Source organism: Haliotis cracherodii, unplaced genomic scaffold, assembly GCF_022045235.1.
Source record: "Haliotis cracherodii isolate W230 unplaced genomic scaffold, xgHalCrac1.p SCAF_20, whole genome shotgun sequence".
Classification (NCBI taxonomy): Eukaryota; Metazoa; Mollusca; class Gastropoda; order Lepetellida; family Haliotidae; genus Haliotis; species Haliotis cracherodii.
The window spans coordinates 2,256,337-2,275,445 of record NW_027266276.1 but is presented as its reverse complement, the minus strand read 5'-3'; the positions used below and the strand labels follow the sequence as shown (position 1 = coordinate 2,275,445).

General features: G+C 43.1%; 1 protein-coding gene across 1 annotated transcript in view; it reads right to left on the bottom strand.

Annotated features, from left to right (window-relative positions):
- Nucleotides 1–7,835: 7,835 nt before the first annotated feature.
- Nucleotides 7,836–19,109, bottom strand: part of LOC139470430 (mitogen-activated protein kinase kinase kinase zak-1-like) — a 32,672-nt gene continuing 21,398 nt past the window's right edge. The window contains exons 15-21 of the mRNA XM_071252839.1: nucleotides 17,736–17,872; nucleotides 16,452–16,514; nucleotides 16,172–16,267; nucleotides 14,896–15,027; nucleotides 13,358–13,432; nucleotides 11,109–11,352; nucleotides 7,836–9,436 (exon numbers count right to left, since the gene is read on the bottom strand). Of these exons, the coding sequence (XP_071108940.1) occupies nucleotides 7,836–9,436; nucleotides 11,109–11,352; nucleotides 13,358–13,432; nucleotides 14,896–15,027; nucleotides 16,172–16,267; nucleotides 16,452–16,514; nucleotides 17,736–17,872 (2,348 nt within the window). The remainder of the gene's footprint in view (nucleotides 9,437–11,108; nucleotides 11,353–13,357; nucleotides 13,433–14,895; nucleotides 15,028–16,171; nucleotides 16,268–16,451; nucleotides 16,515–17,735; nucleotides 17,873–19,109) is intronic.

Sequence of the window (19,109 nt, the reverse complement as noted above, 5' to 3'; positions counted from 1 at the left end):
CAGTTAATTATCTACGGCATCAAAGCCAACTGGATGATCAGCATATTGATCAGAGAGAGTGCTGAAACCCCTATTAAGTACACGAAGCCACAGCAATCCCCTAATCCTCTGTTGGGTCATCTGACAATGGGACCTTAGCACTAGGACAAGCATAAGTTTATATTAAAGCATGACAGTTACAATCGTCAATTTGCTAAGATCACTTTGTGGAAGTCAGTCCTGGGACCCTTCCACAAAGCAGTCTGAGTGCTAAGATGATCGTAACTCCCATACTTTAACATAGACCTACGACAGTCTTAGCATTACAATCACTTTGTGGAACTAAACCCAGGACAATAAGGGACCAATGACTTTTTTGTCTCCTTTCAGAGACTTTTTTAAATGTTTTGAAGAAGTGAACGAAAAAATGCCCTGTCTCTTACAAAAATTCTAGTCACCCCTCAATAATACATAATGACTGGTCCCTGCTTGGGCTCTGCTGACTGCCTCCAGTGCTTCATAGCAAGACAGAGTACATGTCACCATGTCGCACACTGAGGAACCCATCACAGCATCTTACCCAAGCCTTCCAGCATCTTATGAGCACTTGGGGTGGTAAATACACAGGTCACAGCATTGCATAACTTGTACTAAGGCCACACATATCATGTGAGTGTCTACCACAAAGGAGGCAAAAACTATCTGAAATTTCAATTGTCTTGAAATACACAGGGGACATCATCGTTCAGGTGACAAGGAAGGGTGTTTTGGTGTGAGGTGGTTCGGGGAGTAAACTGTCATCGCTCACGTTGTCGTTATCTCATTGCTGTCAGTGTACATACATCATGAATCTCATACAATCACAAGGAAACAAACATGGCTATACAAAACAACAAGCTATCATCAACTATTTAAACCTGTACAAATATTATGCCTTCACGTGACATAACAACTGGACACCTGGCCTGTAGCCTTCACTTCAAGTTCTAACACAGGATAGTCAGGCTACTTCTCATGGCAATACATGTTGCTAACTTATAGAATTTTTCATGACCTCAAACAACATCTGAACAACACATAACAACACTATTGCTCTCTTTAAACAGATGAGCAGGTAACCAGGCAGCTGTCAACAACTAGACTATCATCCATTTCCTGATGGAAATTGACCTGCTTGTATATTTACCACATTCAAACAGGTCACATTTACTCGGACAATTCCATCAAAAATAGACTGAGGCAGTGGTTGATAATCAAATGCAACTGTCGTCCTGACAAAAAATGAGACACAATGCCAAATCCACAGTAAATGAATTCTTCATGCAGACTCGGGTATTAACCATGTCTAGAGACACCTTAAAGCTGTTACTTAAAATCAAAGGACTTTAACGTAGTGTTTGTCCCAGGCAAATTAATCAACTCCCCGAGTGAAAATTATTCTGTGATGTCGAAGTCATCTCTGAACAACCTGGGTGACTTCAAGTTTAAGATTCGCTTAACCAAATTTGCTGTAGATCAAGGCACAATCCGCTTCGACAAAACCCATTAGCCAATTGCCAATTGGAAACAATATACCAAACACCACAAACCACAATCAGCTCTACATGGTTCTCTCAGAGAGATGCTTCATGACTGCTGGACCGTATGACCGTGAAGTGATATGCAGACACAATACACACACTTGGCCAATACTCAGACACACAATACACACACCTGGCCAATACTCAGACACACAATACACACACCTGGCCAATACTCAGACACACAATACACACACCTGGCCAATACTCAGATACCCATGGAACACACCTGGCCAATACTCAGACACACAATACACACACCTGACCAATACTCAGACACACAATACACACACCTGGCCAATACTAAGACACACAATACACACACCTGGCCAATACTTAGACACACAATACACACATCTGGCCAATACTTAGACACACAATACACACACCTGGCCAATACTCAGACACACAATACACACACCTGGCCAATACTAAGACACACAATACACACACCTGGCCAATACTCAGACACACAATACACACACCTGGCCAATACTCAGACACACAATACACACACCTGGCCAATACTCAGACACACAATACACACACCTGGCCAATACTCAGATACTCATGGAACACACCTGGCCAATACTCAGACACACAATACACACACCTGGCCAATACTCAGATACTCATGGAACACACCTTGATAATTTACTGGAGCCTGAGCATGTTATCTCCCTGAGGATCACCAAATGCCAATATCACGTAGCGGGTAATACCATCATCTTCACTGCCAACAACCGCCGACATATAGCTGGAATATTGCTGAGCGCGGCATTAAACAACAAACAAACAAAATCACTGCCAACAATCTTCAAAGGCAAGAGTCTTTTGTTAAAATGTCATTTTCTTTGATGACATGGAAGGAACTAAATAAAAAACAATACTGCAAGAGTTAATCTCCTTTCAAAGAAAGTGCAAAGAAACAAAGGTCCATACAAGCTGTCCAAAACTTTAAAAACTACATTGGCCTTGCTTCAAATATAATACACAGAAATGAACTACTTGGGTACATGTAAGACCAGATGGCTAGAGTTACCTACCCTTGTTGCTTCAACCATGTGACACAGTCCAAAATTGACAATGAATCCCAGAATTGTTTTGATTGCCCAAATACGATGATGTAGTAGTCCTCGTACGTTAGGCTGCTAGTTACTAAAATAGCCTTCACCTGAGTACACAAGCACCTAGAACATAACAACTCACCATTTTAAGTTTATGAAAAAAATACACTTCAGAAATTAATTTTTAATCTATAAAAATATAAAATAAAATAAACATATGTATAAATTGGAAACGACATACTTTGATAAATTGAATACCATGCTGAAGTTAACATGCATGCCCCACCTACACACAGTATGGAAACTGAGCCGACCAGTCCTTGTTTTAGCCCCTTAATGCAAGGCAAGGTAACAAAAAGTACCATCTTTTATTGTCTTTTGGTATAACATGGCTGGGGATCAAATCACTAATCCTCCACTCTCAGGGCAAAGCTCAAGAATCCATATGACCAGCATATTATCTTAATGTGGGAGAAAAGCATGAAGGGATGCAGGTCTCAGACACTTACCACTTTGATAAAGCAACCATTTACAAACCCAGGATGGTATTAGAACACAAGATCATGAGCTCTCCATCTTGAACTGTCGTCATCAGTACTGACAGTATGACAGGAATGTAACTGTTACTCCTCTTAAGTTGATGACATGTAACAATCAGTACAAATAATATATGGAGATTATTAAACAAGCATGTGTGTCATACTGATTTTATGAAAAGGTGTCACAGTTCTTCTATTTCCCGAGTGTTTCGTAAAATCTGTATGACACACATTGAGTGTTATAATTTCTATACTACATATTATTTCTTAATCCTTTTCAGCGACCCTTTAAAAAATGCATTGATCACCACTGCTGTCCTAGAAAAACACAATTTGTCGAATGACGTCACAAATCTTCAGGTATGCATTGTTTCTAAGTTGACATCATTTCGACCTTACGTCACTATAAGATCCAATTAAAGCCAACAATGCCCTCCGGATGGCGGAAACAATGCATTTGTGCGAGAGAAGTGATATTTGCACTTGTTCAAATACGATATTCATGAACTCTGTTATTTCTAACCCTGGGGATAATAAACTGTTCTAATTCCACACTTGGGACTCACATGTATTGGGACTTCGTTCAATACGACGTGCAGCGGTAGTTAGACATGATGCCTCTTTGATGAACACCAGAAACAAAGTCTCAACAGACTGAAGCCCACAAAGATTGCTGAGCAGCGATATTGATTTTTAGGTTTGGCACTCCGTAAATCAAGTAATATAAAATACTGCCTAATTATAGCAAATGAAATACAGAAGCAAATGGATTAATGGTCTTGAGCCTATTAATGTTCTGATATCCGATTCCTGGACACTGATATGTGAAAGTTTGGACAAGTTAGCGCTTATCAGTGCTTGAGACATGTTTCCGGAGTACATCACCTGTTCAGAGCTGTGTTTCACAAAGCATCTCAGAGCCATGACCATTGCAACTACCACTGTTCACAGCCCGTGCACACAGGTCGCTCCTTGGTACCAGCCCCAACAGAAGTCAACAAAGGAAGGAAAAGCTTTAGTCACAGACAAAATTACAAAATCTGAGACACAAGCATGGTTGAGCGATAATGTTTAGTGTGAGTGTGTTTGTTGTTTAATCCCACACTCAGCAACAGCAAATGGGTGAGTTAGGTTTAATGCCGATTATAGGTTTCTGGCGAACCCAAGGGACGCAACTCTGCAGCGCCTTTGACAACTGGGTCACCTGTGCCCCCGACTCAATGAGACAGAGATATAACATACATAACTCTCAACACTGAACCACCCTTGCCCTACACTGGACCACCCTAGCCCTACACTGGACCACCCTCGCCCTACACTGGACCACCCTAGCCCACCACTGGACCACCCTAGCCTGCCACTGGACCATCCTAGCCTGCCACTGGACCACCCTAGCCTGCCACTGGACCACACTTGCCCTACCCTTGCCCTACACTGGACCCACACAGAAAATAGACATGGAAATACCTGACAGGAATACCCTGATGCAAACACTCCAAACACATAACCTCTCATTCCATTACACAAAACTACACATATCAACACACAAACATTGCAGTATGATGACAAAGATCTGCAAAATATGAAGTAATTATTTGTATATTTTTGCCCATAAAGACTAAATTTCAAAGACTGATTTCATCGACTAAAAACAAAAATTAATAATACACTAACATCATCTAAAATATTTTGGCTAAACTTTTGAGGTCAGTTCAGCTTTGAAGAAAATAATAAAAATTGATGCATGATTTTAAAGATGGTCTGTAGCTCACTTATTTATGTCTCTAATTTGCAACATCATGAATGCCATAAAAGGTTTGACAAAGTGTAAGCAATCAGTTCTGATACAAAAAAACAGCATGAATATTAGTTATCAGCCAAAATGGGTTTAAAATAAAAGAAATGCCCCAAACACTCATTTTTCCATACTGTAACTACATGCATAAAACGGGTGAAAAATGAGCAAAATTGACATATTCAATATTGGGCAATGTTTCAAAATAATTGAGAGTGAGAAGATTTTAGAGACACTGTTGCTAGAATTATTGATGATAAGCTTTGGCTCACTTGAACCTTGTGTGAAAGATTAGATCTGGGTGCTGTTGTACAGAGCGATCTTAGCGCTAAGGTGATCGTAACTCACATACATTAACATAGACTTACGACAGTCGTAGTGCTTAGGTTGTTTTGTACAACGGCATCCTGGTAACCATGAAACATCTAAGATTATTACCTCCTCATCCATCCATCAAACACTAACAAGTACTTCTTCTGACCAACGCTGTTTGAACAACGTCCTGGTGGAAGATCCATGTCACTTCAACCCAGATGCATGATCACAATGACTTCAGCTTCATATAACAATCTAAAGGATTAAAAACATCTTCACCAACGTGGACCAGCACAAAGTTACACACGTAATGTAACTAACAACACATGGTCACACCTTTACCAATCAACTACAAACTACGCTGCTCAGTTATTCTGAGCATATTCTTATCATTCCATTTGTCACAAAACTGTGAATTTACAAATGTACACACTGCCCCTGTGAGAAGTTGAGCAGCATCAGACAGAGACATACATATATAGACAGCTGCCAGTTGCCATGAAATACCAATATAGGGAACATGTACATAAGTCTAACGTGTTATGATGCGTCACACGTCACAACTGCTGAAACTAAACACGCTATGTGAGATGACGTTAACAGATATACCAATGAGCACTTGGAGAGACATTGCTTTTGAATAGTAATAGTCACAAAAATGACCACAAAAGTCACTGCAATTGCATGTAAGCGACCAAATATTTCAAGGGAATCTGGATGTAAAAAAAAACACCAAAAAAAACCTGCTGGAGAAATATAATTTGACCTCATTGGACATGTCAAATGTCTGGGAAACACATGATGTCATTCCTCTACACTGTTAGGCAGAGAAATTAGCCGGTTTTGAAAGACCCAGAAATACTATGGTCTCAAACAAGTATGCCAGGCCCCCAAGAACATTCATTATATGGTTGACCACTAAGTCACCTGCACAAATAAAACCTCTTACACAATGGTCGGAAGGAACATTGCACAAGTTATAACACTAACGCCTAAAATATAAATACTATTTGGAAATAGAATCGATATGGCGTCCAAATGTTTTTTATTGAACATATCAAGTCACCAAAACTTTAGGATGCAAAGTAACTTAGTTGTAAATGAACGTCTCCCCAGCGCTGTACCCATGTGGATCTTGAATCAAGGAGGCTGTTTATTTGGGTTGTTGAATCTCTTTGTACAATTGTATTAGGGCTGGGACGAGTCCAAATTTACTACCCGGGTACCCACCCCCCTATTACCCGACCCTACCCGGGTACCCACTGTAGGCCTCAAGAGATAGGTACAAAATGTCCATGGCCCTGGCAAAACATATTTAGACACGAGTATTAAACAATCGGGTCACGAATACACTGGAGTTGACTTATGTTATATCTTTATATCTTCAACCATATGAAAGGTCAGAAGGAATGGGTGCATAATTTGTGTCATTAAACAATATATATCACGTGACTAACCACGGGTCCGGGTAGTTCTGTGGGTACCCGGGTCCTACTCATTACCCCCCCGACCCGGTATCCGAGTTACCCGTCCCAGCCCTAAAGGGTACATGTTAACTGGGTGGGAAGCGCCATCATCTATATGCACGGCCAAATGAAACGCGAAGACGAAGACACAATCATGTTCAAGAGATACTAGATTGATTTGATGTATCACATGTGCATCATCGATCCATAACGCGAGATGCACTATTTGTCTCGTGCAGAATTAAAATGTTAAGTTTGGAAATCACGGGCAGCATATCATGACAAAAATAAGTACGCACTGTGGTGACACTTGACTGATTGTTAGCTTTGTCATTAAGTGGTACACATTGGAAACCTCTATTCTTTACGTACATATTTCTCCATATGTTTTTATGGTTTGCGTTTCTTTTGGCGATGAGTATACAGAGCTCCAGAAAACTTTTTGAGCAACTGAATTTTCACTTGAAGGTTTCTATTTTAATTGGGTAACAAATATTTTCGATCTCATCTATTCATCACTCTATTGGGGCTTCCCAAAATGCGTAACCATTTTGAGATTTCAAAACAAAGAAAATAATGTTTTAGATGTATATCACAGTTCTAACTATAGTCTCGACTCAAAGTAAACTAGCTCGTAATTGTGTCAGAAATTAGCTCCATTGTACGCTTGCTGAAAAAAATGCTGTTTTTATACATTTGATTTTTTTTATAATGCATGCGTTTCTTGACGCAAGTTGATTGAAAGTACCGGTAACTGGGTTTTGAATTTTTTTGGGGTATTTTACGCAAATACGCAGCTTAACTGCAGCTCAGGTATATATGAGACTGATGCATTGGTGGGTGTTGCACTGATGAACATAGCTTTATTTGTGATTGTCTATCAGGTGACACTACCTGTGATATAGCATTCATCCACTACACATGACACACATTGCTTGGAATGATGATGTTTGTGATGATGAATAACTCGGGGAACGTTTTCATTCAGCAGGGCACAAACATTGTATGCGTCACTGTGGAGTCAACGTTTGTCATTAAAATAACTTACAAACTATTTACAATTCAGAAGCACAAATACCCTGCTGAATAAAGTGTTATCTGTATTGGCTGGACATGTCTCTCGACAGACTCGTTGGGCAATTTCTTCTCAGTAAATCCTGACTTTGATGACCAGCTGACCTTGACCTCTGACCTGACGATGAGCAGTTGGAACCATTGGAGGTTTGACTTGCGCTGCGACCTCGGGTGATCGTCGTCCAATCCTGGCTGCCGTTTCTTTCTTCATCATCTGTAATGTCTTTTGACATGGTGCCAGGGTTGTGTTGTGTCTGTGTGGCAGTACGTTGCCCTGGATGAGGTCTTATGTCCTGGCTGTCTCGGGTCCCTCTTCTGCCCCTGTGTCCCCCCCGTCTCTCTGCGCTCCCCCTGCCCCGGGTGTGTCTTGCCCCACGTTCTCCGTACCTGCGGTTCCCCCTAACGGACCCTCCTTGTTCCCCCTCCTCAAACCCCCCATCTGTACTGATCTGTCTCCAACCGTGATGAGCCCCTGGCCCTTGCCCCTGCCCCCTGCGATTTCCTTCCCCATCTTTATCCCATGCCTCATCCCCTTCATGATGTTCCTCCTTCCCCTGGTTGTTTTGGTCTGTCCTTCGTGGATCTCGATCATACCCACCTCCTCTGTTTCTGAAATTCTCCTCACCCTTCCCTCTGACCCTATAGATGTCACCACCCCGCCCTCTAAAGTCAGAACCCCGCCCTCTAAACCCTTCATTACCCCGCCCTCTAAACCCTTCATTACCCCGCCCTCTAAACCCATCGTTACCCCGCCCTCTAAACCCATCGTTACCCCGACCTCTAAACCCATCGTTACCCCGACCTCTAAACCCATCGTTACCCCGCACTCTAAACCCATCGTTACCCTGCCCTCTAAACCCATCGTTACCCTGCCCTCTAAACCCATCATTACCCAGTCCTCTAAACCCATCAGAACCCCTACCCCTGTCTCTAGATCCGTCATACCTTCGCCCCCGAAACTCATCATTACCCCGGCCACTGTATCGAGACCCATCCCTCCCTCCATACTTGTCACCCTCCCTGTCACCCTCCCTATACCCATCGTAACCCCGCCCCCTCCCCCCCGTGTCAATGTACAACCCTCTCCCTCTCCTACCCCCACGCCCCCTACTTTTTGCCTGCCCATCACTGACTGTCCGCTGATAGCTCCGCTCATGTGGAGGACTTCCAAACTTAGGTTCACTTGCCACCTTCATCCAGGACCCCTCAATCTCTGGCCCGTCTTCACCATCCCCCTTGCCGACACTCCCCCTCATTGCCCTACTACCCCCTCTCCCCCTCCCACCCAGATGGTCCGTGCGACACGCCTCGGCATAGCTCCCCATCCCCCTACCAACCCCTGGAGTCTGAGGAGCCTCGCTAAATCCACTCTCATTGCTCCCAGAAGACTCCTCATCAAGGAAGAAGCTGACTTTGGCACTGTGATTACCTTGACCTTGGTCATCCCGGGGGATGCTGGGTGATGCGGAGCCAAGGGTGTTGGGGAACTGGTTGTGGTTGCTGCAGTCGAAGGGGGGCGGGGTGTAGAGGGACATGTTGGTCCCAGGGATGGGCTTCGGCTGGAGTGAGGTGAGGGAAGGCTTCCTCCCGGCCACGATGCTTGACCACAGGTCGGACTTCACTGAAACATTCAAACATGGTTAGGGAGTAGTTCAAATGTTCAATGTAGGATGAATAGAGAATCTCACCCGAGTGTCTTTAGATATCAAATATATCAACACGAGTCGAGAAAAGTGGAAAAACTCTGAGGCTTGCCAAGCCAGTTTTATCATCCAAAATTGTCTCCCACAAGAGATATCGCTTGGGTGCTTTGCGGACCATTGTGACGTCATTGGCTACCATGACATCACAATCAAATGGCATCACTAATGGCTCTGCTGCTGAAGCTGTTAGTAGTACTTTTTACACTTAAGACAATACTTATTACTGTCAACAAACTGAAAAAGTTGGAAGAATGATGTTGGATTAAAGATAAAATCTCACCCTCATGTCTTTTGATATCAAATATATCAACACTCCTTCATAAAAATGGAAAAACTTTTTTTCCCACTTTTATCAACTCATGTTGATATATTTGATATCAAAAGACACGAGGGTGAGATTCTTTATTAATCATGTACAGGACAGTGTTATCTGTGTGAATAACCAGTATACTAAATGTGATATCACGAACAGATAAATGATTGTTTGTTTGTTTGTTTGTTGTTTAACGCCGCACTCAGCAATATTTACAATTATATGATGGCGGTCTGTAAATAATCGAGTCTGGACCAGACAATCCAGTTATTGATATCATGAGCATTGATCCACGCAATTGGGTCAGATAAATGAGATCTTCCAGCAGGAACGACTTCCAAGCTCCATACACCGGTGCCAGGAATTCTTTCTCTATTAAGAATAGCTAGCTAAGTAGCTACCGACCCACAATCCAAAAAGCTTCAAGAGGTGTCTCCTAATTTCTCCCAAACGTTACAAATGCAAGCTGGCAGCAAGTTCACCCTGTGAAGGATCGGGCAGATAACTCCTACATTATATTATACATGGTTTCTAAAACTTCTTCTTTGAGTAAAATTACGTCTGAATCACCAAATATGGTGAGAATGACATTAGATGATAAAGAAATTACAATCCTTGTGTGTTTCCGCAGGGATTATTTTCGCCCTGTGCTTTTAACCCTAACCTTGAAAAACAGGCCCATATTTTCAAAGACAATGGGGCAATTTAACCTTAGGCTGTATAGGCCACCGTGGCTATAACTCTGGAATCTTGGACATTTTCACTTAATGTGCCCATGTCAGACAATTCCAAAAGTGAACCCTGTTCCGTATCGTAAAAATAATCTCAGACTCATATAATACAATGTTTATTCCTCACAGATGACCATCTTTCAACACCGATCATATTCTGCTTACACTTTTCAGAACTGGAGGGGCAAAAAGTAGCCCCGTTCCAAACAATCAAGAAGTTGTTGTTTGTTTTTTGTTGTTTAACGACGCACATAGAAATATTCCAGCTATGTGATGGCAATCAGTAAATAATCGAGTCTGGACCAGACAATCCAGGGATTGACATCATGAGCATCGATCTATGCAATTTGGATACGATGACATGCATCAACATTCAGCTAATGTGACCATCTGATCCCTTTAGTCATCTCTTACGACAAGTTGTATTCTATCAGTTTCTAAATGTCAATATCTAAATTACAAAGTCTCTGATTAATGCCAGTTATCAAGGGACCCATTACTGTGACACTACGAATCAGGAGAAAAGACGAACATGGCTAAACTCACCTGCAGGGTGTTCTGGGACGTCCACATGGAGAGATCGTATTGTCTCCCTCTTGTGCCAATCCCCTTGGAGCTGTGGGGAGCTTGTCTGGGGGCGGCGTTTTGTGATGGGAGAGGGTGTATTGGGAGTGTCTCCGGGTGTTTCTGTGTGTTCAAGAGTCAAGGTGACTGCTTTCTGCTGTGGAGCGGAACTGGACACATCCAGGTGATGGAGGTGTCGGGTCATCTTGGGCTTCCTGACGCTTGTCTAGGTCAAAATATAAAAAATAAAATATAATACAATTAGGAGATAACATGCTGTGTTTTCAAGGAAGAGCCTGGTTACCTGTAGGGTTAACCACGTGAATTGAATTTGGAACCGAGTGTGCAGGGTGAGGTTTCCAATGTTACATTTAATGTGGTTAAATGTACAGTAACCTACCTCCACATTGAAAACACTTTTTTTATTCTCCATTCTGTTTTGTTTGTTGTTGAACGTCTCACTCAGCAATATTCCAGCTATATGACGGCGGTCTGTAAAATAATCGAGTCTGGACCAGACAATCCAGTGTTTGACATCAAGAGCATCGAGCCATGCAGTTGGGTTGGTTGGTTGGTTTGTTGTTTAACGCCGCTCTCAGCAATATTCTAGCTATATGACGGCGGTCTGTAAAATAATCGAGTCTGGACCAGACAATCCAGTGATTAATATCATGAGCATCGATCCATGCGATTGGGATCGATGACATGCATCAACCAAGTCAGCAAGCCTGACCACCCGATCCCATTTGTCGCCTCTTACGATCCCATTAGTCGCCTTTTCTGGCAAGCATGGGTTGCTGAAGACCTATTCTACCCTGGAATCTTCACGGGTCTTCTCCATTCTACCATGACTAAATACTCCGCGAACACTTTGGTGTTAGTGAAGCGGCAGGGGTTGAGTCCAGAGTTTTGATTCGATTGAAGTAAGACAAGTTCTATGGATGAACAACTTCTTTATTACAATTAGTGCGACGTTTCGGTGTAGCTTCTAACACCTTCATCAAGCAAGTGATGGATAGTGCTAAACAACATAGGTATATATACTTATTGACATCAAAGTTTATACAGTAAATTCTAGATGGACACAGAGAGCTGATTAAGATAATTGGAAGCCAGTGGTCCAGAGAGGCAGGACTATCCAGAACATCCTCAGTGCCAAGCATGGGTTACAGGTGTTCATGTCTGCTCAGAATCCTAACAAAGGGAGACAAACATGGTGTTCATGTCTGCTCGGAATCCCAACAAAGGGAGACAAGCATGGGGTACAGGTGTTCATGTCTGCTCGGAATCCCAACAAAGGGAGACAAGCATGGGGTACAGGTGTTCATGTCTGCTCAGAATCCCAAAAAAGGGAGACAAGCATGGTGTTCATGTCTGCTCAGAATCCTAACAAAGGGAGACAAGCATGGGGTACAGGTGTTCATGTCTGCTCAGAATCCCAACAAAGGGAGACAACTGTGGGGTACAGGTGTTCATGTCTGCTCCGAATCCCAACAAAGGGAGACAAGCATGGTGTTCATGTCTGCTCAGAATCCCAACAAAGGGAGACAAGCATGGGGTACAGGTGTTCATGTCTGCTCGGAATCCCAACAAAGGGAGACAAGCATGGTGTTCATGTCTGCTCGGAATCCTAACAAAGGGAGACAAGCATGGGGTACAGGTGTTCATGTCTGCTCGGAATCCCAACAAAGGGACACAAGCATGGGGTACAGGTGTTCATGTCTGCTCGGAATCCCAACAAAGGGAGACAAGCATGGGGTTCATGTCTGCTCAGAATCCTAACAAAGGGAGACAAGCATGGGGTACAGGTGTTCATGTCTGCTCCGAATCCCAACAAAGGGAGACAACTGTGGGGTACAGGTGTTCATGTCTGCTCCGAATCCTAACAAAGGGAGACAAGCATGGTGTTCATGTCTGCTCAGAATCCTAACAAAGGGAGACAAGCATGGGGTACAGGTGTTCATGTCTGCTCGGAATCCCAACAAAGGGAGACAAGCATGGTGTTCATGTCTGCTCAGAATCCTAACAAAGGGAGACAAGCATGGGGTACAGGTGTTCATGTCTGCTCCGAATCCCAACAAAGGGAGACAACTGTGGGGTACAGGTGTTCATGTCTGCTCCGAATCCCAACAAAGGGAGACAAGCATGGTGTTCATGTCTGCTCGGAATCCCAACAAAGGGAGACAAGTGTAGGGTACAGGTGTTCATGTCTGTGTTCAATAACTACTTACCTCGTATGTGACGACACATTCAATGGTCATGGCCGGCTCAATACCCAGGCACCATTTTTCCATGATGAACGGAGGCTAGGGAGAATTCAAGAACAGGAAATAAATTTATGCACATTTTATCAAGATTTGTGATTGGTAACAGTATCATCATTGTCAGGGAGTTAAGTAGGATAACAAATTGTTGGGGAGTGTATGCTACAATCTAATTGGTTGAAAAAAATTGTTAAAAGTAAATCCTTGAAATTTTTCTGACTGTATGAAACAGATAAGGATAATTTTTTCACAATGCCAAATATGGAAAATGTGCCATTTGGCTTGGCATATATTAACTGTGCAAGCATAATAAGCCTCACCACCGAATGAAGCCTATCATATCATTGAGAATATCATTGAGAATATCATGGAGGTGTCTCTTGGTGCATAAGAGACCGGTCATTTACTATCAAGTCACAGCTGGGCCCTTTCAGCCTGGAAGCCTGTGATTTAACCCACATGGCACAGGGTCCTTTGTTTGTTTGTTTTTAACGCCGCTCAGCAATATTCCAGCTATATGACGACGGTCTGTAAATAGTCGAGTCTGGACCAGACAATCAAGTTAGTGACATCATGAGCAACGATCCACACAATTGGGATACGATGACATGCATCAACAAAGTCAGCGAGCCTGACCACCAAATCCTGTTAGACGCCTCTTACAACAAGCATAGTCGTCTTTTACGGTAAGCATGATGTGCTGAAAAACCTATTCTATCCCAGATCTTCACAGTTCATAAATGAGGTGAACGGTGGTCACGGAATGCAGCTGGATGTCGTTATTCAAGAGCTGCACCCTGAGAACGCCCCCAACCCCCCCATCCCTCCACACACACACACACACACACACACACACACACACACACACACACACACACACACACACACACACACACACACACACACACACACACCCCAGGTTAAATTTGAAGTATGCCTCTGTTCACCTGGATTGAGTGAGTGAGTGAATGGGTGAATGAGTGAGTGAGTGAATGGGTGAATGAGTGAGTGAGTGGGTGGGTGGGTGGGTTGGTGAGTGAGTGAGTGAGTGAGTGAGTGAGTGGGTGGGTGGGTGGGTGGGTGGGTGGGTGGGTTGGTGAGTGAGTGAGAGTGAGTGAGTGAGTGAGTGAGTGAGTGAGTGAGCACGGTTTTATGCCGCTTTTAGTAATAATGCAACAATATCACAGCGGGGGACACCAGAAATAATGGGCTTCACACATTTTACCCATGTGGGGAATTGAACCCAGGCCCTTGGCATGATGAGTGAACGCTTTAACACTAGGCAACCCTACCACCTCTCGGAGATGGTAATGTGACTGTTAACATTCTAGTGTCTCACACAGGAATTTGAGTTGAATATCCCCAGGGAGCTGAGAGTTAAAACAGAGTGCACACTCATCCATTGACCAGGGTAATAATACCGTAAAATCATGAGCATCAACTTGGTGAATTCATGTCTGCTAAATTTGGCACATTATAAAGGGACTGTTAGTATCATGACCCACCTGTTTCAGTTTAAAGGAGCCATAGTTGGGCACCTTGCATGTGAACACCACCTCCTTGATGAGAGTCAGAGGGTCGGCAATAACATCATCATCATCCTCGTCTATTTCCAGGTACATCTTCCACTTGTGCTCCTTCAAAACACAAGTGAGTGAGTCAATAGGCAGAACGCAAAAGAGCAAACACGAGAGAGCGGTGTTACCGTTATACGATCTGAAACACCAGTACTAATAAATATGTATGACAAAACGCTTGGAAAATACTAGTATATTGCATTTTGCATATTTTCATATTGTTGGCAAAGTTTACATAAGTGACGAATCCCATCAAGATCATATAATCGGAAATTAGCGTCTTGGTTTCTGGGATGGAAATAGCACAACTAAAACTTGACAAGCATCCTGTATATAATTCGTGTAGTACACGTGTTGTGACCATAGCGACACCCAACAACTTGTCTATATGGGGCACTGGGCAGGGAATATAACATAAAAAATAATCAGTGTGTGTGTGTATGTGTGTTTTCACATGAGTGTGTGTGCATGTATGTGAGTGTGCATGTATGTGAGTGTGCATGTGTTTGCGTGTGTGTGTGTGTGTGTGTGAGTGAATGAGTGCATGTGTGAGTGCCTGCATAAGTGTGTGCATATGTGTGTGTGTGTGAATTTAAATCAACATATTTGAGACGTCACTGAAACCAGATAAAGCATGATCCAGTGGGACCAGAAGACACATAATCTGTAAAGTGACCGAGTCTCCATGGCAACCTATAAGTATCAGAGTATGGACAATCCAGTGATTGACATTGTGAACAGCAATCCACATCGCCAGACTATGAGTGAAGTGGTGAGGTGAAATGGGGTTTAACGTCGCGTCCAAGATTATTGCACTTATATAGCGACGTGCATGTACGTGTGTGTGTGTGTGGCTGCTTGTACTAGTCCGGGCTGATGCCGATTTATAGTGCTAGCTCACTGAGATACCATGCCGCAGTATAACATGAATACCCCTCTCAGACACAGTATACTGACGCCGAGCCGACCAGTCCTTGTTTTAGCCCCTTAATGCCGAGCGCCAGAAAGGGTAACAAAAAGTACCATCTTTTAACATCTTTATGTATGACACCGCCGGGGATAGAACCCCGGACCTTCCGCTCACCGGGCGGACGCTCTACCACTAGACCACAGAGGCGGTCCCAGACTATGAGAACACTCAATAAACCCATTCACAACCTCACTGAGGAATCATCGCGGGGTACCCCATAGTGCCTGTACTCACCTGGGGGTTTTTACCATGCCTCACATGGTGACCGAAGATGAGAGTGAGTGTGACGGTCTTGAAATCTGCGTTGGCGGCCTGTGCTGCACTCTGCTCCTGTGAGGATAGACATCTCTTTTCAACTTTCATCTCAAAACCATTCACCTCCATTTCTGACAATTTATATTCCCTGGAGGACATTGCTATGCTAACACAGACATCAGAAAGACGGTAACTTTACAATCCGCATTAATACATCCCGTCATTCCTCTGTTACCATGGTTACTACAAGGTTACTCACCTTTGAAAGAGGGGGGAAGTTTAATAGTCTCTGGTTATGAGCTTTCAATAAACTGATTTCCATCTGGAAAAAAACAGATGTAACACTGTGAAGGGAACCAGAGCATAATGTGATGACACAGCAAGAATATGTGGCGATACTTATAACAACACTCAGTGCTAATGTTTTAGAGTGAGTGAGTTGGGTTTACACCGCTTTAAACATATCAGGTTAAATGATAAAGGAGAACCCAAAGTGATGCAGGTCTCAGACAAGCACTGGTTTGGTGCTGAAAAACCTAGGAACATAATCAGGATGAACCACGATTCGAACCCATGATCATAGGTTTCTGGCATGCCCAAGGGACACAACTCTGCATAGAGAATTACAAGTTGATAAGTAACCATTCAATTCCAATCCGTCAATGCTTGTCATCCATGAAGATGCAGGATAGAATAGGTCTTCAGCAACCCATGCTTGCCGTAAAAGGTGACTATGCTTGCCGTAAAAGGCGACTAACGGGATCCGGTGGTCTAAGATGACTGGCCATCTTTCTGATAGTTTAGAGGTTTTCAGCAAGCATTTCATAATATTTGCTGATTTTCTGTGGCTATGTAAATATAGCTAGACAGACAGTACAAACAAACTTGGTACAAAAAACAACTGCCTTTTTCCCTCATTTCATTCCTACTGGAGCTGTCAGGATCTACCAAACGTATGAAAAGAAAAACAGCTGATTGTAAGCCACGTGTACATTTCCAATAATTTTCAAACCAATATTTCAAGGTTAACTGTAATTTCCAGTTTGCCCGAAAGCGCCCAAATTAAAACAAAGCCACTTATATGACAGGCATGGGTTTGTTTGTTTGTTTGATTCTCTGGTCTAGGCAATCCAGTGATTGACATCATGAGCATCGATCCATGCAACTAGGATGCAGTGACATGCATCAACAAAGTCAGCAAGCCTCACCACCCAATCCTGTTAGTCGCCTCTTATGACAAGCATGGGTTTGTTTGTTTGATTGTCTGGACTAGGCAACCCAGTGATTGATATCATGAGCATCGTTCCATGCAATTGGGATGCAGTCAACCGAGTCAGCGAGCCTGACCACCTGATCCAGTTAATCGCCTCTTATGACAAGCATGGGTTGCTGAAGACAAATTCTCACCCAGATCTTCGCATATGACAAGCATGGGATACTGGGACCTATTAGAAATGGCCTTCACATGTGGGGAATCAAACCCATGACTAGTGGTGATTGAACACTTCAACCACTAGGCTACTCCACCACCCCATAAACTTACATGTAGATCTAGAACATGACCGTGGCTTTTAACTCCCACAATCGACAGATCATTCTGCGAGAGTTTCAGAAGGCGTCGTCCATTTATGTTGTGCTGTAGGAAGCGGTCGGCATACTGGGCCAAGTCACTGGTATGATCTGTCAACAGAAGCTCATGTACAGTGAATGATCTCAAACACACATGTGTCCAATTTACGTCTGTGTCGAATTTATGGTCATAGGAGTTACAATAATACTTCCGCTGATCAAGCTTAAAACATTTGAAAAAAATAACACAAGTTAGATTTAGAAATTGGCACTAGTCCCATAGTCCTTATCAAGCTGCCCAATAATTAAGGTATCATAAGGATAAGAGTGAGTGAGTGAGTGAGTGAGTGAGTGAGTGAGTGAGTGAGTGAGTGAGTGAGTAAGTATTCCAGTTATATCGCGGCGTGTCAGCTAAATGTGGGAGGAAAGCCTGAAGTGATGCAGGTCTTAGACGTTTACCACTTTGCTGAAATCCACAAGCACGGGTATGGTGCTGACAAACCTAGAAACATAATGGCGGCGAACTGGGATTCGAACCCACAATCATATGTTTCTGGCGTGTCCAAGGGATGCAATCTGCACAGCGAATTGCGGCACCTTAGACGACTCCTTAAAGGGTTAGAAGAAAGGTGCCGTTATAAAGGTTTTTGCTATATGTTATTATTATAAGGACTAGTGGCTTAAAACAGTTCCTATCGCTGACAAATATAATAGCCTAACACTTTATGGCATAAGTGAGTGAGTGAGTGAGTACGGGTTTACGCTGCTTTTAGCAATATTCCAGCAATATCACGGCGGGGGACACCGGAAATGGGCTTCACACATTGTACCCATGTCGGGAATCGAACCCGGGTCTTCGGCGTGACGAGCTAACGCTTTAACCACTAGGCTACACAACCGCCCCTTTATGGCATGAAACATAAAGTAAATGAATATCAGGTCGAGTCAGATGTGTGGAGCCCCGAATAATGGACCTGTTTCTCTGGTGTGCTGGAGCTGAAGACAACAGGGATCCACTGTAGCTCATTTTCTAAATTAGCCAAGGTTTTTATGAGGACAAAACTCATCTTTCTTCACATGCTTTCCATGTCTCCACAAGTAGTATTATAATCTACTAAACTTTCTCATTTCAGCTTATTTATTTTATCTGTGTATTTATTTTATCTGTTTATTTTTTTTATCTTCCTTTTTGAACATACACAGGAAGTGAATGTGTGAGTTTAACACTGTTGGGAATTATTTCACTTATACGGAGTCACCTCCACAATTTGCCAACACCAACAAGCTTGTTACGGTGCGTTGCTTAACTACAAGGGGAATAATGCCCCTGAAACTGTCCCTACATGTG